This window comes from Canis aureus, chromosome 24 (assembly GCF_053574225.1).
Source record: "Canis aureus isolate CA01 chromosome 24, VMU_Caureus_v.1.0, whole genome shotgun sequence".
Taxonomy (NCBI): domain Eukaryota; kingdom Metazoa; phylum Chordata; class Mammalia; order Carnivora; family Canidae; genus Canis; species Canis aureus.
In genome coordinates this window covers 30,116,326-30,139,027 of record NC_135634.1, presented here as the reverse complement: position 1 = coordinate 30,139,027, position 22,702 = coordinate 30,116,326, and the positions used below count along the sequence as shown (strand labels likewise).

The 22,702-nt window shown below is 41.0% G+C and overlaps 2 protein-coding genes across 13 annotated transcripts in view; one reads left to right on the top strand and one right to left on the bottom strand.

Moving 5' to 3' along the window:
• The window catches only part of FBXO16 (F-box protein 16), a 62,269-nt gene extending 50,271 nt beyond the window's left edge, over nt 1-11,998 (bottom strand). For 2 of the 7 annotated variants that reach the window (XM_077868711.1, XM_077868710.1), the window contains exon 1: nt 11,631-11,987. In XM_077868711.1, coding sequence (XP_077724837.1) covers nt 11,631-11,762 — 132 coding nt within the window. In that variant the 5' untranslated portion in view covers nt 11,763-11,987. Of the gene's footprint in view, nt 1-6,732; nt 6,869-11,630 lie in introns of all 7 variants that reach the window. The other 5 variants (XM_077868706.1, XM_077868707.1, XM_077868705.1 and 2 more) reach the window with 5 other exon arrangements.
• A 3,410-nt stretch (nt 11,999-15,408) lies between these two features.
• FZD3 (frizzled class receptor 3) overlaps nt 15,409-22,702 on the top strand; it is a 106,663-nt gene continuing 99,369 nt past the window's right edge. For 4 of the 6 annotated variants that reach the window (XM_077868701.1, XM_077868700.1, XM_077868696.1 and 1 more), the window contains exon 1: nt 15,409-15,557. The gene's annotated coding sequence lies outside the window, so the exon portion shown is untranslated. Of the gene's footprint in view, nt 15,558-15,587; nt 15,839-20,590; nt 20,634-22,702 lie in introns of those variants that run through there. The other 2 variants (XM_077868697.1, XM_077868698.1) reach the window with 2 other exon arrangements.

Below are 22,702 nucleotides of genomic sequence, written 5' to 3'. Positions count from 1 at the left end.
ATATTCCATTTATAGCCCGCATTCCACTTGGGCTTTACAGGGTTTACCATGGCTCTTTAGTTGTTTCTAGTCATTTTATTTTCCCATGCGGATTACAACCACTTTCTCCATAATCTGTCCAGGTTGCAAGGCAGGCCCTCAATAAACATCTGCTGATTGAACAACAACAAAAAAGCTTCAAAAGTCATAGAATTTTAGAGCTAAAAGGAATTCTTGAGATCTTTTCAATTTCCTTATTTTAGAGAGGACAAGCAGAGGCTCAAAGGCTTACATTTATAAATTTTATTTTACTTTTTTAAAGATTTTATTTATTCATAAGAGACACAGAGAGGAAAAAAAAAAAAAAGAGAGACACAGAGAGAGAGGCAGAGACACAGGCAGAGGAAGAAGCCGGCTCCAAGCAGGAAGTCCAACGTGGGACTTGATCCCGGGTCTCCAGGATCACACCCTGAGCTGAAGGCGGCGCTAAACCGATGAGCCATCGGGCTGCCCTAAATTTTAAAAATCACTGGTACAGTTGGCTGTCTGTTCAGCTCAACCCTACCGTGTTTCTCACTATAACTGTGGTCTTCCCTATTCTGACTTCCAGCCCTACATTTGAACTGCTGGGAAGAAGAAAATGTTACCACAACCTCCTTTCAAAAGGCAGATAAGGTGACCATCATAGTGCCCAGTGACAATATGGGGCATTGGAAACAAAGGGGCACTGATTTGAAGGGGAGAGAAGATAGTCAGCAAGAAGGTAGCAGGAAGGGGCACCTTTGGCTCAGGTCATGATCCTGGGGTCCTGGGATTGAGTCCTGCATCCAGCTCCCTGCAGGGAGCCTGCTTCTCCCTCTACCTATGTCTCTGCCTCTTTCTCTGTGTCTCTCACAAATAAATAAATAAAATCTTAAAAAAAAAAAAAGAAGGTAGCAGGAAAGGAATGGAGTGGGAGGTAGGGAGTGTTACTTAGGCTAACTAACACAGTAGTCTTTTTTTTTTTTTTAGAGGACAGAGTCGGGGAGAGGGAGAGAGAGAATCTTAAACAGGCTCCATGCCCAGTGCAGAGCTTGACGTGGAGCTCGCCCTCATATCCCTGAGACAATGATCTGAGCCGAAACCAAGAGTCAGATGTTTAACCAACTAAGCCACCCAGGCATCCCTAAAACAAGTCTTTAGAGAGCCAATGACCAAGTCGAAGCAGGTCTAAGCAAATCCACTTCTTACAAAGGCATCTAGATCCAAATAGAAACTGATGGAAGTCGGGGGGCAGGGGGGAGGAATACCACTAGACAAGCTCAGTTCTGGCTCTGACTCGACCCTTGCAAGAAATAGAATTTGGGACACACTATTTATCAGGTGTTCAGTCAGTCTTATATTCTCTGGTTTAGAGTTAGTCTAAAGACTTGCAAATGAGGTTTGTCCTCTTAAAGAGCTGAAAAACAAAGTATTGATTCAAAATAGAAATATTAAAATGGATCATCTTTCCTCCCAGAGCCCTGCAGTTTGTTTATATCACAGTTTATTCAGAGCCTGCTGTTAAGTCAAAATCCTACGGTTGTTATTTTAGTCTGTTGACACTGCAGTTACATATTTCACCATGCGACATCATTACAATGTAGGAGTGAAACATTTAGGGGCTCCTAAATTATGAGTGATGGATGGTAACTAGGTGCTTTTTCTCAGAACACCTTTTAACATGTAACTGTACTACATCTCGAAAAAGAAATGTTGGCTACTTTCAATTAAAACACTAGATGATGGGCCACCTAGGTGGCTCAGTGGTTGAGCCTCTGCCTTTGGGTCAGGGCATGATCCTGGAGTCCTGGGATTGAGTCCCACACTGGGCTTCCTACATGGAGCCTGCTTCTCCCTTTGCCTATGTCTCTGCCTCTCTCTCTCTATGTCTCTCATGAATAAATAAATAAAATCTTAAAAAAAAATAAAACACTAGATGGAAAAGAAATGCATACTTTAAAAACACTCTTCTCTCAAAATTCATAATGCCCAAGTTATTTTGAAATCTGTCACATTTGGCTATGCTGATCATACTATCTTTTAAGGCATGTGAATTTGAATTCAATCTCTGTGCTAAAGGCCTGCTGCAAAGTTAAATTCCTGTACCCGGTGAAGCATCAAATGTTGTATGGAAGTGTTGAATTACTACATTGTACACCTGAAACTAATATTACCCTCTATGTTAACTAACTAGAACTTAAGTAAAAACTTAAAATACTGTGACCCTTTTAAAATCTAAAATAGTTGCATAGTTTACATTTTACTACAGAATCGAACAAAGACACAATTGAAATGAGAACAGAAAACAGGACCTCAAAATTACACCGATCATTGGTGACATTTAAAAGCCCTGTTTTACAAGTATAGAAAAACCCTTGACATTATTTATGCATAGACACCTTCTGGCCAGCTGCATCCTTGGCATCTATTTTTAATACATTTTACACAGAATGTTAGATCTGGAAGCAACCTCCAAGGTAATCTGATCCAACATAACTCATTTTATAAAGGAGGATGGTAAAGCCCAGAGAAAGGAAGTGACTTATTCAAGTCATGTAGGAAATGATCACTGTTCTGGAACCAGAGTTTCCAATTCCCAGAATTATTGTTCTCTCCTTACTCTTATTTGTATCATTTTTAGATTGTTTTAAAATTTGGAGTTTTAGAAATTTTATTGCACTATGTAAAGTAAAAAATGAAAGCTTTCTTCTTACAGAACCACCTCCCCCATTGCCATCTAACTCTTTGGGGAAAACCATGATTAATAGTTTGGCATTGGGGCACCTGACTGGTTCAGTCAGTAGAGCATGTGACTCTTGATCTGGGGGTTGTGAGTTTGAGCCTTACATTAAGTAGAGATTACTTAAAAAAATAATTTGGTCTACCCATATACAAATTTTATGTGTGTCTATGTACATCTGCACATTTATATGTATGTGTGTGTGTGTGTGTGTGTGTGTATACATGCAGATATTTAAATGTTAAATGTCTGATTCTTGATTTCAGCTCAAGTCATGATCTCAGGGTTGTGGGATCATGCCCCAGGTCAGGCTCTTCACTCAGCAGGGAGCCTAGTTAAGATTCCCTCTCTCTCTGCCTACCCCATAACAAATAAATCTTTTTTAAAAATAGAGAGGTCTAAAGAACAAAATAAATATTATCTCAAGAAATTATCATTTTGAGACAAAAACTATTAAAAAACCAAGATGAGATAATGTAATGCTTGCTGTGATCTATTGCCCAGGATTTACTCACCCACCTGTTGGGAGTGATGTTGACTGTCAGCCATGAGCTTGAGAGCTCTGCTTTGTTCCATTTGCCCTTCCATGGGACAGCTAATATCTACTGAATAGTCAGCATAGAAGTATATTTTTTATTATTTACTTATTTATTTAAATAATCTCTACACCCAGTGTGGGGCTCAAACTCACAACCCTGAGATCAAGAGTCAGATGCTGCACCAACTAAGCCAGCCAGATCCCCCAATGTAGAAGTATACAGGCAGGTGGCTACAGGGCCAGGCCTCAGACCTATGGCCTTCTCTCTCTTCCTCCCTCCTTCTCCCCTCACCCACCTCCCCCTTTTTCCCTTCCTGTCCCTGGTGCTGATCCGAGAGCCCTCCACAATCAATGCTCTACACACTAATCTCAAAGTCTGAGTCTCTAGTAAGCCAACCTGCAATGGGCAATCAGGCAATTAAGATACTTTTTTTCTCCGCAGCTGCTAAATCGACCAAGACTTCTAATTTTTCAAAGATAATTTCTGAAAATCAAGGCACCCAACAAATATGTATTTTGATTCAAGTCACTTTTTCACATATGTGTAAAACCTTCACAATTCTATGAGAAAACAGATTTCAAAACCAAACACTGAAGCTTTTTGGTAGGGGAAAGCAGAGAAGCTGTTAGATAAACTGTTGTGAGTGCCAAGAACATTAACAAACAGGTGCTCAATAAACAGTTGTTGAGCTGAATAAAAAAATACTTTCTCAATAAACTTGCAGTGTTTGCGCTCATGGCCAGATGAAGGCTGAATTTCTGTCTCTCATTCTCTGCCTTTCCTTTTGTTTCTCCTGGTCCCTCCTCTTAGTCTATGTATCATTCTTCTTTTCTCATTTCTTTTATCTTTTTCCTTTTCAGTCTCTCTCCCTTTTATTTCTCACTATTACGAGGGCTACACTAATATCTCTCTCCTCAAAATTGCTAATGTTTCATATCAGAGAGTAGAAACAGAAAAGTGCTGAACAGGAAGGGTCAGGACTGATGCTCTTGTTTTGCCAGGGTGGTAGCATATCTACTCACTTTCAAGGCCGAGGCTCAAATTCAAACTAAGGAAGGAGGGATTTAGAGACTAGAAGGAGAGAGACAGTGAAGGAGGTCCCAGGGAGGATGGCTGAATTCTGACTCCATCTTTTGGAACTATGTCAGGCATGGAAAATGCAGAGAGAAAAGATAGAATCACAGCTCTTAACACATTACAGTCGAGTGGGAAAGTTGGTAAACAGTGATGAGAGCAAAGAGAAGCAAGCAGGAGGAGGCTCTCCCAAGAAAATGACATTTGAGTTGGCTAGTAGGGGAGGCATCAAGGGGAGCAAAAGAGTGGAGGTGTGAGAGACCAGGGCTCATCTGGAAGCCACTTAATTGGCCTGAGCATAGGACAGAAGGAAGCAGTGGCAGGGCTTGGAACTGAGAGGTTAGCTGAGGTCAACTTACAAAAGATCCTCATTGCTAGGTGTAGTGATTTGGAATTTACTCTGTGGAGCAGGGTCTGTTATCAGTTTCACACTGTAGGATTCACTTGGTATTTTATTTTTAAATTTTATTTATGTTACTTTTTTTTATTTTGATATTTTAGAAAAATCATTCTGGGGCCAGACTAGAAGATGGATTGGTAGGAATTGAGGCAAAGAAACCAGTTGGGAGTTACAGCAGTGCATTAGGCAAAGGGTTATGAGAGTATATGAAACAATGATGTGAAGCTGGAGGCATATGTAAATGAATGCAGGAAAGGGGCCCAGATGAAGAGGAAGACTTCTAGAACTTGAAAATGAATTAGATGGGGACACCCGGGTGGCTCAATTGGTTAAGTATCTGCATTTGCTCAGGTCATGATCTTGGAGTCCTGGGATCGAACCCCACATCCCTAGTCAGCAAGGAATCTACTTCTCCCTCTGCCACTCCCCCTACTTGTACTCTCTTGCCCTCTCTCTGTCAAATAAATAAAATCTTTAAAAAAAATGAATTGGATGTGGAAGTGAGGAGTGAGGGGGTACTGGTAGACACACCTCTTTGGGCCTCCCTCTTATACTCCTAAATATCTTGGAATACTAAGGGTGCAAGGTCTTCATTGTTCTTTCCTTGGGACCATTTTTCCAAGGTACATTTGGAGTAAGACAACCTTGAGTAATGAGATACTATCTCTCTTTGGGGCCAAGGGTGGGCTTGCTTACTGCTTAGTATAAAAGCAGTGGATTCCCTGGGCTCACTGTTTCTTAGTTGTGAAGTAAACCCATGGTGTGTGTAGTATTTTTTTGGGCCTTCTGGAGCACTCTTGTGAGAAAAAGGCAGGCAAGAAGAACCAATGCAAATGTGGTGCTCCTGCTGCTTGCTGCACTGTAACAGAGATTTTTGTCTCTGACCCAAGAATCTTGTGTTTTCCTGTGAAAGAGTAGTGTCTTCTATGCCATAAGTAACAGACTAAGTTATTAGCATGTAAATTGGGGAAAACCAATCCAGAGCTGGCATGGAGAAGGATAATTTCTGGCTTGAGTGACTTGGTGTAAAGTGATGCCTTTTACCAGAAGGAGGAACTGGTGTATAGGAGCAAGATAATCAAGTCAGTTTTATTGATGTTGATTGTATTTTACTGACAACTAGGTGTGGTCCTTGTAATAGGTATTGACTATAGGAGCTCACTGACCTGTTGGTAAATTCTGCCCTTAAGTGAAGTACGAATAGAAATCCCCAGAGGTTGGCCAGTCTCACACACCAGCATGATACTCAGCTTCCCATCTCTGCAGTCCTTTGGTGCATTCTATTAGTGATTTCCCGGAATGCAGGTAGGAAATAAACTTCTTAGGCGTAGCTGAGTAATGTTAGTATCAATTGAGATTTATTCATTTTATTTGGTTAAATATGCAGCATTATCCAGTAACTGAAACTCTAGCAAGAAAATCTTTTTTGAGAACTCCTCACAGACAACCCTTTCCTCTCTCATTCCTGATGGTTCCAACAGAGAATCAGTGATGGAAGAGAAAAGCATTTGGGATGAAAGAGAGAAGAGCAGTGACAGTAGATATGGGTGAGGAAAGAACAAATCTAACACATTTTCATCATGGTCAGGGATCCTGTCTACTGCCAGCCTTGCCCACATAGCAAGGGCTCAACTAAGTTTTTTTTTTTTTTTTTTAATTCTCCATTTGCTTCTTTTTTCCCCGAAGATTTTTTTTTTTTTCATGAGGGACACTGGGAAAGGCAGAGACACAGACAGAGGGAGAAACAGGTTCCTCAAGGGGAGCCCGATGTGGGACTTTATCCTGGGACTCTGGGACCACACCCTGAGCCGAAGACAGATGCTCAACCACTGAGCCACCCAGGCATCCCTCCATTTGCTTTTTAATCAATTACAACAATCCTAAACAATTCTTGTTCATATTTTGATAAATAACATTTTAATACTTTTTTTTTTCTTTAAGGCATGGATGCAATGGATAAAATGGCTCCAGTCACTTACCCGATCATTCAAAAGCTGATGGTTTAGGGGTGTCCAGGTACTCATCTTTGTCTGCATTTTGGGACCATCTATGCATTTTGGAGGTGCAAATGCCATCATAAAATAACTGAATATCCTTCCATAAGAAAAATCATACCTATCAGAAGAAATGAATCATGTAATCTTCAGAATATTGAAAGCACTAACACCACACCATCTTTTAGTATGTTGACAGAGAGAATTGGGGGGAAGAACATTTACTGGGAGCATTTTATAGGTCAGGCACTTTATATCCATGCTAAAAGTTCATAACAATTTGAAGAGTTGGTAGGTTTTAGCTCATTTTATGTATGGAAAAAATGAAGCTCATTGAAGTTACATACCCTGCCTAAGTTTATACAGACAGTAGGTTGTGGAATTAGAAATCATACCAGATCTGTTTAAATCACTCCTACCTAGAATATACTGTACTGGCCAGAAATAAGTATTTTAATTTATAAAATCATAGTGCGACAGAAAGCACTCTATCCCAGTCCCTTGTGTCTTTCTTCCTCCCCTCTTTCTGATATCTAAGTAATAAGGGTTCTAGCTTGATACCATATTTAAGAAGTAGAATGGTGTAATGGACAAAGCTAAGCCTTTAGAGATGGATAGATTTGGTTTTACTAGGGGAAATGTGCTGTTTTTTAAATGCCCACTATAGGTCTACATTCATTTAATTAAAACACTTTAATTCTCATGAAGAATTACTTTGCCCTCAGTGCTTAAAATCTACTCATTTGGTTAATCAAGGTGGCCTCCTCTTCCTCAGCCAAGACATGGTTATGAGACCAAGCTAGGCCAGTTGGACTGACACTGGCTCATCCTTATTGGACGGCTGAGGTCGTTGTTCACAGTAGCACTGATGTTCTGTCAAATTGCTCCTGCTGCCTTACCCCTCAGAAGCCCCTTGTCCCTTCTTGCTCATTTCGTGAGCTACCTGACATCCTTGCAATAAATTTCCTCTTTCTGCTTATTTGTTTACATTGCAAACATTACATTTGCTAACATTAAAAATTATAAAACTTTTAACCTTATACAGGTTTGATCTTGGCTCTAAAACCTACTAGCTGTATAATGTTTTGCAAATTATTCAGTCTATCTGAGCATTTAATCTATTTGCATCTACCTCCAACCACTGTTTCAAAGACTGGAGAAAATGGGTCCAGCAGAAGGCCTGACAAATGGATGGTCTCAATAACTAGTAACTTCCCTGTAACCTTTCCTAGAACTTTCTGTCATTTACAGGGTGCCTCAAAACCTATTAGAGAGCCATAACAAAATATTTAAAGTGGAAAACATTTAAAACGGGTTGATGATAGTTTCAATATATATCTTCAGAGTATCTGCTTTCTTCTGCCTTCCTTCCTCTCTGAAGGTGGGTTTCTATCAGAAGGCAGTGGTCGTGACCAAGAGAGCCAGGGCTTGCCTGCCTGTTCTTTCTTTTTTTTAAGATTTTATTTATTCATTCATGAGAGACAGAGAGAGAGAGGCAGAGACATAGGCAGAGGGAGAAGCAGGCTCCTTGCGGGGAGCCCCATGCAAGACTCAATCCCAGAACCTGGGGATCACAACCTGAGCCAAAGACAGACATTCAACCACTGAGACGTTCAACCTTGCCTGCCTGTTCTATGGGCTCCAAAGACTACTCTACAGAAGAAAAAACTAGACAATTAAACACACACACACACACACACACACACACATACACACACATTACTTTTTGGCTGATATGGGATTTCCCCGAAAGCTAGATCTGAAATCTTTGAGGCTCTCACTTGACAGGTAATATTCTCTCTTGGGTTTGAGTTATAGCAGAAGATAAAGCCAATGTTTGAAAACTACAGGGGCATCATTACACAATTCCCTCTTGGCAGTTGCCTCCTGCCACCACTCCACTGGTATAAAGAAGACTCACATCAGCACTCACATTTTCCCCAACCTCTAACAGTTAATTATCTGAGTCACATGTGAGCCAACTTGCAAAAGGTATAAGAAATTATTTCATTACAGTTTTGTTAATTGGCAGCTATAAAAGTATGTGCAAGTGGGCAAGTTAAAGATACAAAGCATGGTCTTTGAGCCTAGATCTGCTCAGTTAAAAAATCACCTATTTCTTTTTGTTTTGCATTGTTCTTACTTATGTTTGACCTTTTTTCTCTTTAAACCAGTTGTTGTTTTTAATCTTTTTTTTTTTTTGAGGGTCATAAAGCTCTTGGAGAACATGATGAAAGCTATAAATCCTTTCCCTAGAAAAATGCACGTTAACACAAAATTTTGCTTAGCCCAGGTGAAAAACTCCTGCTGTAAGCTGAGAACTTTTCAGTTTGTGTAGGAAACAAGCTAGGCACAATTTCTGAATGAAGACAAAATAGCTTCTCTTGAGCTTCCCTAAGGTCCTGCACTGGCTGTTTTCCTTTTCCTGGTTCCTAAAAGCTAGAAATTATTTGATTAGCCTTTCTTCAATCAACTTGGTTTTCAGGAGATGGGGCTGGCCAGGAGAAACAGCTCTCTTGGTAATACAGTTCTGCTGAAGCATTCAAATGGGGCTGTCCTGCCCTTGCCTTCGTCATTATTCTTTTGTGGGTTTTTTCCTCCTCTTCCCATTCCAGAAGATGTGCAGTGTACATACCTGCATGTACACACATGTTCACAGCACACTCAGGATTATTACAAAGACAGAATTTTTATATAACATACACAAGAAATAACTGTCCCCACTTTTTGTCACCAAGACAAAGCAAGCTGTCTTCCTCTCCTTCCACATAGAAAGCTTGCTCCTGTTTTTTGTGTGACCTCTTTCCTCTTTAATGGCTGTCCCTGAATGCTGATCTTTAATTTTCCTTTAAATGAAAAGGAAAAAAGAGGGTCTTTGGCCTTAACCCCCAAGGTATGGTTCTAGTTCCACATTCAACAGCAAGGATGGGTCCTCTGGTGAAGTTTCAGGGGTTACAAACCTCCAATCTCATTTTCAGACCCACACTGTCACCATTATTTGACTTTACTAAGGACCTACTAGTCCTGTGTTAGGGGTACAAATATGAGTCTTTGCTTTAATAAAGCATGCAGTCTACTGGAAGAAAGGTTTTAAAAAAATATTTTACTTATTTATTCATAGAGACAGAGAGAGAGAGAGGCAGAGACACAGGCAGAGGGAGAAGCAGGCATCATACAGAGAGCCTGACGTGGGACTTGATCCAGGGTCTCCAGGATCAAGCCCTGGGCTGCAGGCGGTGCTAAACCGCTGTGCCACCGGGGCTGCCCTTTTTTTTTTTTTTTTTTTTACAAAAAATGTATATATTTAAGGTGTACAATTTGATGTTTTGATATATGTATCAATTTGATATATGTATCAATGTAATCATTGTGAAATTATTACAATCAAGGTATTTAACAGATCCATCACCTCTCATAGTTAGCATTTGTGTATGTTGAACACATGAGAGCTACTCTTAGTTTTCTTTGTTTTTTTTTTTTAAGATTTTATTTATTTATTTATTTGACAGAGAGTGAGAGGGCACAAGCAGGGGGAATAGCAAAATGAGAGGGGGAAGCAGACTCCCCGCTGAGCAGGGAGCCCAATGTGCGATTTGATCCTAGGATCATGCCCTGAGCTGAAGGCAGATGCTTAACTGCCTGAGCCACCCAGGCACTCCTCTCTCTTATTAGTTTTCAAGTATAAAACATATTATTAATTACAGTCACCATGCTAGACATTAGATCTCCAAAACTTATTCATCTTATAACTGAAAGTTTGTACCCTTTAATCAATGTCTCCCTACATCCCCTAGCCCCTGGAAACCACCATTCTACTAAGGGAAATATTTTTTTTTAAAGACCAGTTGAGAGCAGACCAGGTGGCTCAGCGGGTTAGCACCGCCTTCAGCCCAGGGCGTGATCCTGGAGTCCCGAGATTGAGTCCCATGTCAGGCTCCCTGCATGGAGCCTGCTTCTCCCTCTGCCTGTGTCTCTCATGAATAAATAGATAAAATCTTAAAAAAAAAAAAAAAAGACCAGTTGATTGTACCACTTTTCAGCTCAAAAACCTTCAGAGGCTCTCTGATGGCTACAACATAACCAGACTCCTTAGCATGGAAGTCTAGGTCCACTATGAGTTTACCTCAATCTACCTTTTCAGCCTCATCCCACTCTTTCTCCTCAATCTACCTTTTCAGCCTCATCCCACTCTTTCTCCCTTCACGCACTATCCACCCAGACACATGGAACTTTGGTACAAAACAACTAGTACAGAACTCTGATGCTTCTTTGCTCATGTGGTTTTCTTACATTGCTCACCTGAATCCTAATCCCAGCACTACATAATCGGTGCTCAAATATTTGTTAAATCAACTGACTGAATGAACACAATAGTGGAGAAGAAGCAGTTTAAAGATTAAAACCAATACAAAGGTAGGATAAAACTCAGAACATTATGAATTGAACACTGGAATTAAACTCAGGATTATTGGATTTTTAATTTGGAATTAACAGACCAAAATAGGATTGAGTTTCTCTGCCAACACACATTGTGCATTGCCTTATCATCAGAGAAGGAAATAATATTATCAGAAAATTATCAGGAAACAAGGTATGGTTAGATTTCAACCATATATATAAGATGAATTCATCTTATATTCAACTAATTAGAGCAAAGCAAAAACTACACTAGATCCAAAGAGCTAGTGTCTGATAGGCACAGAAATAATTAACTGTTGTTAATTTCGTAAGTATGAAGCATCTGGCACTTAAATTGCAGCTGAAAGGGAGCAAAATGTAATCCCCAGGAGCACTAACAAGATTTGTGAGAGGCCCAGGAGAATCTCAGAGTGGAGCTCTGTAAAGAGTCTCCATCTTTTTCATGCACTGCCCACTGCTCTCACCTCTTTCAGCTCACCTCCCTCTTCAAGCCTCAAGCGCTGGTGTTGCCATGGCAGCTTTTTCTTTGACTCTGTCCAGCCCCCACCCTTCCTTCCAGTAGTCCAATCACCATCTATAGATCCTTTCTCTGGCATACGGGGTCTCTTAGGCAACAATGTGTGGTCTCTTGATTGGTCAAGAGATTCAGGAGGGCTGGCTCCAAAATTGGGCACACGGAGAAAATTAAAAAAGCCCGAGTGCCAAGAGGGTGGGAGGGGCTGCAATCTCCCAATATAATGCCGCAAGAAAGATGCGTCCAATCTGGACACTTAGAAGCACTGACAAACACTCAAGACATATTTGTGTTCCAAATGAGGGCAACCTACTGAGCATGCCCAATTACATTTCTCTGGCCATTCCCGAGCTCCAAAATGTAAATTCCACTTTTCCGGGTTTTAAGAGTGGCCAACAGGTAAAAGAGGGTGGGAGGGAAAAAAACAACAACTCGAGACTAGTTCAATAAAAGAATAGCACCTGCAGCAGGAAGTGGAAGGACATGGGGAAATTGCCTAACTGACAAACTCACAAATGCTTCAACGTGAATTTCAGCAGGAATTCGGGCTGACTGACAGATACACCAGGGAACCAGCAGATGGCATGGCTTAATAAGAATAACTCCAAATTTGGAAAATTTTACAGACCGGGCTCATTTAAAATTCTTGAGCACCCATCATATAATTAGGGGCAGAGTGAGAACATAAGGATAAAAAAGATGAGAAAGACTGGAAAATGCAATGTGTAAATAACTAATATAAGACCCACATTGTTAACTGTTGTTGATAGAACTACAAACAAGTACTGGAGAACCACCAAAAATTCAAAATTCCAGACGGAGCTTCTTTGGTACATATAAAGGAGTTCCTGTGGGCAGCAGGTAACAACAAAAAGAAAAAAACAAAAAATCCCCAAACTTCACTATCTTATGCTTCCAAAAACAGATAAGAATATGCTCTCCTCCCAACTTCAGTGTAAACCTATGTTTCATAGTTTTGAGATAGGCAGCATTTGTATATCTCCAACTTGAAAAAGGAAAGTGAAGCTCATAGAGATTGTTGCTTTCCTTGAGTTAACAAAGGATCTGTACTTGGCCAAACTGAAATTGGAACCTAGGTTGTCTGAATTCCAGCCCAGTGGTTTTTCCACACGATCAGGTTGTATGTAAACGAATAAACAAAGCCTTTGGTGGGGGATGGAGATCTGAGGGAGGTAGTAGATACAACGCTAAATTACCATGTACAGTATTACCAGTTAACATTTATGCTTTCAAAACGAGTTCATCCAGAAAGAGACCTGTTTTAACAACATGCTGCTTGAGTGCTATGTCTCTCTGTGAAGTTCCCACTCATTAAAGACTTTCTATTGGGGGTTATAACATTAAATGAAAGGGATATGGGATAAAAGAAACCATCTCACTTTATCCCTGTTGAATTTCAGTAATTTTACACCTGAAAATAAGTGCCATGTCGACTCTCCTCTCAACCAGCACCCTCTGGGTGTCCTCTGGTCCAGCACCTCATCCATCTAACTGCAGATGCTCCCTTTGCCCTGATCTGAAGTGACATCAGTCAATGTTCATAGTGAGCACACCAGCTTAAAGTCTGAAATACTTCAAACATAACAATTTAGAGACTACATAAGAAATACCCTTTATCCCCATCAAAAATTTAAAAAATATTAACATTTGCTTTGTGTGTGATTAACGGTTGAAGCCCCTTTTGTACACTTTCCAGATCTCATTATCCTCCTGCCTTTCTAGAGGTAACCACTATCTATGGATTGGTGTGTAGCCTACTTGCCCATTTTTTATGCTTTCTATATATACATGTTTGGTCTCATAAACAATACAGCCAGGTGTTTTAAAAGAGATACCATAATTTACCTATCTCATAGTTCGCTTTTTTTCTTTGTAGTTCGCTTTTTTCAACGTTATATTTGAGATATAAACATGTTGATACATGCACTGATAATTTCTACATCACTCCCACCCTTCCATGTGAGAGCTATGATATGTCCTATGTCTGACAGTTTTCACAGAATGGTGTGTAAAAATACATCTAGCTGCATATCTTTAGGTTCTGCAGGTATAAGGGATCTGGAACTACATAACGAACACATGCAGATTTTCATATATGCTATTTGCCTCCTCACCCACCCTCAGTGGAGGCAGTGTTGGCTCAACATGACACTTAGAATCAACTGAAGGATCAGTGTTATTCAAAAACAAAACAAAACAAAAAAACAAAAACAAAAACAAAAAACAAGGGACGCCTGGGTGGCTTAGCTATTGAGTGTCTGCCTTTGACTCAGGGCGTGATCCTAGGTCTGGGATTGAGTTCCACATCCGGCTCCTGCATGGAGCCTGCTTCTCCCTCTGCCTATAGCTCTCTCCATCACTCAAGAATAAATAAATAAATCTTAACAAAAAACCACCACCAACAAACTATCACTGCATAGGTATTTACTAAGAAAATTGAGAGCTCACTTCAGAGCTCATTTATTATGCTTTTCCCCATACCTCACCATCCGACGTTAAACTGTGACTATCAAAGCTCCATACTCATTATTTAACACTTATGGAGCACCTTTTAAAAATTGTGATAAAATACACTTAACATAAAATTCACCATTTTAACCATCTTTTAAGTGTATAGTTGAGTAGTGGCAGGAACATTCATGCTGTTGTGCAACAGGATCAATATTCCTTTAGGTCCCACGTAGCTATCAACAGAGCAAAATGATGCCTGTGAATTCTAGCTTGCAAAGAGAGAAAGAGAAACAAAGGCAGGTAAAACAGGATAATAATAATAATAATAAATAAAAATAATAAATAATAATAAATAAATTAAAATATAATAAAAATAATTAAATAATAATTTTAAAAAGCTTTGGCTTTTTTTTTTTTTTTCCCCCCACTAAACAGTTGCGTGACTCTGGGTAAGTCATTTCACCTTTCAGAGCATTCTTTTCCTCATCTGAAAAAATGAATGATTGGGTTTAGATCATCTTTAAGAACTCTTTCAGCTCTGAAATGATTTAGGTAGAGGAAGAGAGGGAAGACATTTCCTAATGGAGAAAAGGATGGGGGAATGCTACCAATGACCACAAGCTCCCCCTGTGCACTGTGTTGACAACGTGGATGAAGCTGTTCCCAGGCAGGTAGCCCGTCTGTTGCTCAAGCGTGAAGACCTGCAACAGGCCAGATGCCTACTCCTATCTGCACCCGGGGTCACCCTCGACATATGTAACCCGATTCATGACCACTTCCAATCCCTTCCCTTGCAATGAGAGCATCCCAGGCTTTAAGAGAGACTTAGAGAGAGAGAGAGGCAGAGAGATAACAGGCTCCATGCCGGGAGCCCGACGCGGGGCTCGATCCGAGGTCTCCAGGATCGCGCCCTGGGCCAAAGGCGGGCGCCAAACCGCTGCGCCACCCAGGGATCCCCCACCCCAGGCTTTAAAGAGGAGAGTCGCCGCGCTATCTCAGCAGGGCAGGGAGGGCCTTGCAAACAGGGCTGCGTGCATTTTAGAATAACATTTCCAGAACTGGAAAGGCCTCCGCCGGGGCAGGGCGGCGCGAGGTGTCACCCCACGCCCGAGGCGGAGAAGAACCCGGCGGAGGGAGCTCCGGCACCTCGCAGCGGGCCTCAAAATGGGAGCGTTCGGCCAAGGGTGCGCAGCGCGCCTGCGCCGTGAGTGTGCGCGCGCACGCGCGCTCGCTCCCCGCGCCGCGCGCCCCGGCGCTCCCGAACGCTCGCGGTCGCTCGGAGGCGGCGCGCGCTGTCGGTCCGCGCTGGCTGGGGTTTACCTGAGGGACTCGCGGCCGCCCCGGGGGCCGGCCCTGCAGCACCCCCCCGCCCCGCCGCCCTTGGAGCCCGGCCCTGAGGTGTGAGGTGAGCGACGAGACGTGCGGCTCCCCGTCCGGCTTAGCTGGAAAAGGGGCGCGGGCCGTGTGGGGAAGGAGGAGGCGCCGCGGCGGCTGCCCGCTCCGCTGCCGAGCGCAGCGCTGAGGAGCCACCAGCAGCTCCGGCACCTCCTCCTCAGGGATCGTGATTCTCGTCGCGGCCAAAACAAAAGCCTTCGGCGCCAGGCTGCGGCGGGTGGTCGGAGGGGCTCCGGGAGCCGCGGCGGGCCGACGGGGTGCGGAGGACCCGAGTGTGCGGCGCGGGCTGAGGTGGGCAGACGCGGGCAGACGCCGGGGAGGGTGTTGACCCTCTGCATCCTAAACCCGCGCCGGGCAACCTGTGCGAGTGTGGACCGCGGCTCCCTCGCCGTCCCCCTCACCCCCCACCCCCCACCCCCGGCCCAAACCCGAGGCGAGGGAGGGGGTGTGGGGTGGGCGCCCACTCCCTCGGGCCGGCGCCGCGGGGGCGTGTGGCGCTCGCCGGAGCGGGGGCGGAGGACGCGGCGGCGGCGGCGGGGGGAGGACAATGCGTCCAGGGCTCCGGGGCGCGTGGGGCCGGCTCGGGACCCACGTTAGGGTCGCCGCTGGCCTAGCTGTGGTGTGAGCGTTTGACCGACCTCTTCTTTCCAGTGCCCAAAAGTTGTCCCCTCAGTCCTGTCAGTTTCCAAAGTGTGCACACCCTCCCGGAGGCTTCCCCCCCGCTGCCCCCGTTTATGCTAATGTGTATTTGCCGTGAGGGTACTGCTGGGTAATTAATAGACGGCCTCTCCTAAAGGTGCTGTAAAAACACTTCAAGACATTCTAAAATCTTCCCAGAAGCTCGTTAAATTTCAGGAGTCTTGGAGTTAGGTGCCTCCTCTGTAGGAGAAAGAGGGTTGTTGTTTTTTTTTTAATTCACAGCCCCCCCCCCCCCCGTTTTTTTCTTATTTTTTTTTGAGAACAAAAGCGCAGGCCATGAATTTACAGATGGGATAGATTTGAAGTTGAAAGATATCCACCCAATAAAAGCGGTCCTTTTTTTTTTTTTTTTTTTTTGCCCAGAATTAAAATCAAATTTTGAATTTTGGTTCCCTTCCTGAATTGGGGCAGAGGCAGCAGCAGAGCAAGACCCACAGCTCTAAAAATGACTGTTGTAAAAAAAAAAGTATCCAGACAAAAATCTTATTTTATGAAAAGTAGTTTTGATAGACCTGTTAGGTTTATTAGTAGGAATCGGGTGACTTTGCAAAGCCGATACCACAAGAGCAAGGGAACAAAGACCCTGACTGACATGAGGGATGGTTTACCTCCTTGCTTTTCAGGCTGCTTCTAGGCTTCAGTGGTGTGCTGTCAGTCTGAGGAATAGATAAATCTTTAGTTCTGTTATTAGGAAGCAAGATAATGCTTTCCCTCCATACTTTTAAGCAAATCAATACTATTTTTTTTTTTTTCCCGGAGGGAAAAAAAAAAAGCATTTACATGAACCACCAAGCCACAATGTAAGAGTAGAAAGATTCAGAGTTAGGGAAAGTAGGAAAGACCAGTGAAAGCTTAAGGGCAGGTTTGAAAGGATGGTGCTGAAGATAAAATATAATTAAGATACAGCCCTTCTCTTATCTTTTGCCTTTTATTTAGTGAAATACCATGTACCTCTACCCCCCACCCCCACCCCAAGTGTTTTGAAACTGTCAGGAGAGTAAGCGAATAATAAAATCTACCATCCTACTTTCACTATCCTACTATTTTTTAATTTTATTTTTACTTATTTTTTTAAAGATTTTATTTATTTATTCATGAGAGACACACAGAGAGAGGCAGAGAAGCAGCCTCCATTACACGCGTGGAGCCCGATGTGGGTGGGACTCGATCCCCGGGACTCCAGGATCACACCCTGGGCCAAAGGCAGGCGCTAAACCGCTGAGCCACCCAGGCGTCCCTATTTTTTATTTTTTTAAAAATATTTTATTTATTCATGAGAGACAGAAGACATGAGAGGGAGAAGCAGCCTTCCTGGGGATAGCCTGATGTGGGACTTGATCCAGGACCCCAGGATCACAGCCTGGGCCAAAGACAGATGCTCAACCACTGAGCCACCCAGGTGCCCTTTCCTACTATTTTTTAAAATCTCATCTGCTTACTGGTATTTTCTACGTGTACACCTCTTTGAAATCTCAGTGTCCCATTAATACTAGAAAAAATGATGGTTGGATTCTTTCATTCTTTTCCCTATCTTAGCTACGGTATTCTTTTGAGCTTTATTTTGTGCTTTGAACACTTAGGTAGATTTTTCTTGGGAGTTCCATGATTGAGATATTTGAAGTAGAGAAGGTTGAGAGGAATTTAATAAAGTACACATTCTTCCTTTATATAGTATGGTGCAGAAGGCTTTGTCATTGGGGAAGGAGAAAGGAGTTTTTAACTCATACTAAGTCCTCTGTTTCCTGCTTCAGGAAAAACTCTCTACTCAAATTTCATATTAGTTAGGAAAACTGTAAGATTTTTTTTTTTATAAAGTTTTTTATTTTTATTTTTACTTATTTATGATAGTCACACACACACACACACACAGACAGAGGCAGAGACACAGGCAGAGGGAGAAGCAGGCTCCATGCACCGGGAGCCCGACATGGGATTCGATCCCGGGTCTTCAGGATCGCGCCCTGGGCCAAAGGCAGGCGCTAAACCGCTGCGCCACCCAAGGATCCCCTAAAACTGTAAGATTGCATATTCAAAAGTAATTCTGAGCATATTAATTTGTTGGTGATAGGCTTCTGTTGACTTTATTTTCTTTAGGAAACGTGGTAGGAAACAGCTCTTGTATCTTTACTTTTCACAGAGGAGAGTGATGTTGGCCTCATGTTCTGTTTTGTTTTTTGTTTTTTAACTCCTAAAACTCTAGAACTATGTCTGGTTAAAGTTACCCACAAAAAGAGCAATAATGCAAATAAAAAGACTGATTTGGAAAATGTCTGTTGAAGAAATTATTCATTATAGATTTGAGAAAAGAGTAACAAGTCTTTACTGGCTAGGAAGGAAGGAGTTTTAACTGATGATTGCATCAAAAATACTTTTCACTTCTTTATACTGAGAACTTTTGACACTTGATGTATCTAAGGAATGAAGTATTAGCTAGGCTAGTGAACTTAAAAAAAAATCCTGGTTTTTAAATTTTATCTCCTTGAAATAATTTTATTTTATTTTTTTTATTTTTATTTATTTATGATAGTCACAGAGAGAGAGAGAGAGAGAGAGAGGCAGAGACATAGGCAGAGGGAGAAGCAGGCTCCATGCACCGGGAGCCCGACGTGGGATTCGATCCCCGGTCTCCAGGATCATGCCCTGGGCCAAAGGCAGGCGCTAAACCGCTGCGCCACCCAGGGATCCCCTGAAATAATTTTATTGTCAAAGCATACACACCATTCAAGCCTTGGTAAGGGAAAAAGTTGGGCTTGATGTTATGGGATTTTCTGATGAGTAGATTTTTAATTTTTTTTTTTTTTTTTTTTTTTGATGAGTAGATTTTTAATTAGAAGGGGAAACTGGGCTAGAATTTCAATCCAGAACCTTTTTTTTTTTTTTTTTTTTTTTTTTTTTACGTTCAGAATCTTTTAACACCCTCCCCCCCTTTTTTTTGAAGATTTTCTTTTTTTAAGTAATCCCTACACCCAGGTTGGAACTCCCAACTCCCAAGATTAAGAGTCGCATACTCCACCCACTGAGCCAGTCCGAGGCACCATTAACTTTTCATTTTTCTTTTCAGGTTAGTTTGAAAAGATCTTCTACTTTCTTCGGTCTTAAAAATAATTTTTAATTGTAAAATGGATTGGATTTTGATGCCTATCATTCATTTTATTTTGAACCTAGGTGTATTTGTTTTTCCTGTTTCTTTTTTTAAAGCCCTATCATCACTCAGCACATTGGATGATTAAGTTATTTGTGGTAATAGATAGATGCGCTGATGGACTTTAAAAATTAGAGAGATGAAGTAGAGCAGAAAAGAGAACCTCATTCTGAGATTAATAGGAATCCAAGCCCTCTGAATTAAATATGAAGCTATAGGGGGATCCCTGGGTGGCTCAGCGGTTTAACGCCTGCCTACGGCCCAGGGCATGATCCTGGAGTCCTGGGATCAAGTCCCACATTGGGCTCCATGCATGGAGCCTGCTTTCCCCTCTGCTTGTGTCTCTGCCTCTCTCTCTCTCTCTCTGTATCTCTCATGAATGAATAAAATCTTTTTAAAAAAATATGAAGGTATATAAATTTAGCAACCAGGAAACAAAATTTTGAGAATGAGTTTATTTTTTAAATAATAAGATGTGGAAAATAAAAGACCAGAGAACACGTGGATTTTAGGAAAACAACACTTAGAAGTGTAATATGCTCTGAGTACGTATTTTGTTTATCTTACAATACATTACTTTCCCTTAGAGGAGAAACTTCATTAGAGTAGTCATTGCTAATCCTTGCAGTGCATTCTTGGAAAACTGAAAGAAGACAAAGAATATCTCTCTTGTTTCCACAGTAGCCACTGTGTGTGAGGCAACCTTTGGATAGTGTTTCTGAGTTGGAAAGGCAAAATGTTGTTTATAAGGTGTCAAGAAAATGAAATCTAAACAGAATGATGAAATCGATCACTTTCTTTACAGCAAATGTGAATTGGAATAGAATTACTGAACCTGATCTTTTGCAGGACCCTATTGACAGCCCTCAAGACCTACTTTGTCAGTATTTCTTCAGGATTCAGCCTGCTTTCCTCTTCACAGTTGCCACTTTCCGCTTTTCTCACCTAAGTTGAGTCTGGTTTTGCAGCCAGCCTGGAAACACAGTTTTCCAAGATCTCCAAGCCCTTTATTGCTGTTTTTCAGGACAAATACTCAGCTTATTTTATCTTAAAGGCTTTTATAATTTATAATCAAAAGAAAACTGGTAATTAGGAAGTATCAAATTCCTATTGTTACACATTCATAAATATTAGATGTATCTAATCCTTTTGTTTTCTGATGGGATGGTAATCAGGTAACTTAATCAGTTTTCCAGGTATCTTACATTGGTCCTTGGAGAAGTGAGTGTGCCTCTTTTCTCACAGGTAGGGTGTGAACAGCTGTTGCCATATCACTCACTTTTTGATGGTCCCTGGCCCCTGAAGCTATTCTCTCTAGTTATGTTAACTCAGCAGATCCCTTTATTTATTTGAAATATTGCAGATTCCTGTAGTAATCCGTATAATATCAATAAGAATGCCAAAATGACTGTTTACTTTTGTTTAATGAGTTACTGTATCTTGGCCGAAACGTTTTGGGTCCAGGATCTTCTCTTTTTCCTGCAGGTCTGGAACTTCAACTTACAGGTTTTCCATAGATGACTCTACCTTAGGAAAAATGACTTTTGCTACCCATACAATCCTGTTTAGAAGCGGTATCTTGTTATTGAAGAGCAATTTGGACTATATATATCAAAAATTCTTTTTAAATGTGCATACCATTTGATTTGGCTGATAGGTGACCTGTTTTTTTTCAATATTGAAAATCAGTTTTTACTCAAACTAAATTGATCATCACTTTTTGCTTTTCTTACTGCCTGCAGTAGGTACTAGAGTATCCCTTGGCTGGTTGCTTAATTAGCATCCAATAAATCAGTGATTCAACTAGTATTTATTCTTCTTGTTAGCTAGTCAGCACACATGGGCGGTTTAGCAAAGTTAATTATTCTATACACAGAATAATATACCACAGGTTCTTTTATAAAATCTAAGAGCCTTTATAATGTTTTATTTTTAAGCAATTGAAATAGTTTTATTCTGTGCATATATTTTTTGACAAAAATGGGATATATGTGCTGTTTAGGAAATTGCTTTAATTTTGTTTTTTTACTTATTGTATTATTACTGTCTTACCCTGTCAGTAAATAGAGATCTTGCTCATCATTATTAGTGACTATATAATACTCCACTGTGTGGTTGTACCATAGTTTTGTTTTTTAATGAATTGATAGACTTTTGGGTTTCTAGTTTTTTATTTTATAAACAATGTTGCTCTAACATTTTGGTTATGCATGTGTACTTATGTGTTTACTTAGAATAAATTATAGATTAGACTTGTTGCATCAAATTGTGCACATTTTAAGGGCTTTTAAGGTAAGTAGCCAACCAGTACTGGTAAAAATACCAACCAGTTTACAGTAGTATTTCAAATTGTTGGAATGTTGAAAATATTCTTTTTTTCTGTACCCTCTGCTATACTGTGTTATTTCACTGTTATTTTTGCATTTGGCAAAAATGTTCTCTTACATTTGCATTTTTTTATTAGTAGTAAAGTTGAATACCTTTTGGTGTGTTTATTGGTTATTTGTAGTTCATTTATAAATTTATGTCCTTTTCCCATTTTTCTATTGAAGTATTATTCCTTGTCTGCTTTTTTAAAAAATTTATGTATTCTGCTAAGCATATAAGTATATTTAAATATACCTATACTCTTTTAAATTACTATATTTTAGGATAGCATTCTCAAAACATAACATATAAACTGTTTGTAATTGTATCTGAAGTAATTGTTAGAACGTAGTTCATTCTCCAGAAATTCAGATTTTTAAAAAAAAATTCTTTTAAAGATGTTATTTATTTATTCCTGAGAGACACAGAGACAGAGAGAGAGGCAGAGACACAGTCAGAGGGAGAAGAAGACTCCGTGCAGGGAGCCTGAAGTGGGACTGGATCCCAGGTCTCCATGATCACGCCCTGGGCTGAAGGCGGCACTAACCACTGAGCCACCTGGGCTGCTCTCAGATTTTTTTTTTTTTTTTTTAAGATTGTATTTATTTATTCATGAAAGACATAGGCAGAGGGAGAAGCAGGCTGGTGGGGAGCCCAATACGGGACTCGATCCCAGGACCCTGAGCCAAAGGATCACGACCCTAGCCAAAGGCGAATGCTTAAACCACTGAGCCACCCAGGTGTCTCCAGAAATTCAGATTTCTTAGACTTCTGTAAGGTGATCTGTAAATCTGCTACACGTTAAAATTAGGGAATCTCTTATTTGGAGGAAAAAGAAACTGTTTTAAGATTTTTACTTTTTGTCTTAACTTGAATTCACTTTTATTTCAATAATCATAAACTGTAGTCTTAAAATAATAAGATTTTCATCTGACTTGAGCCTAACA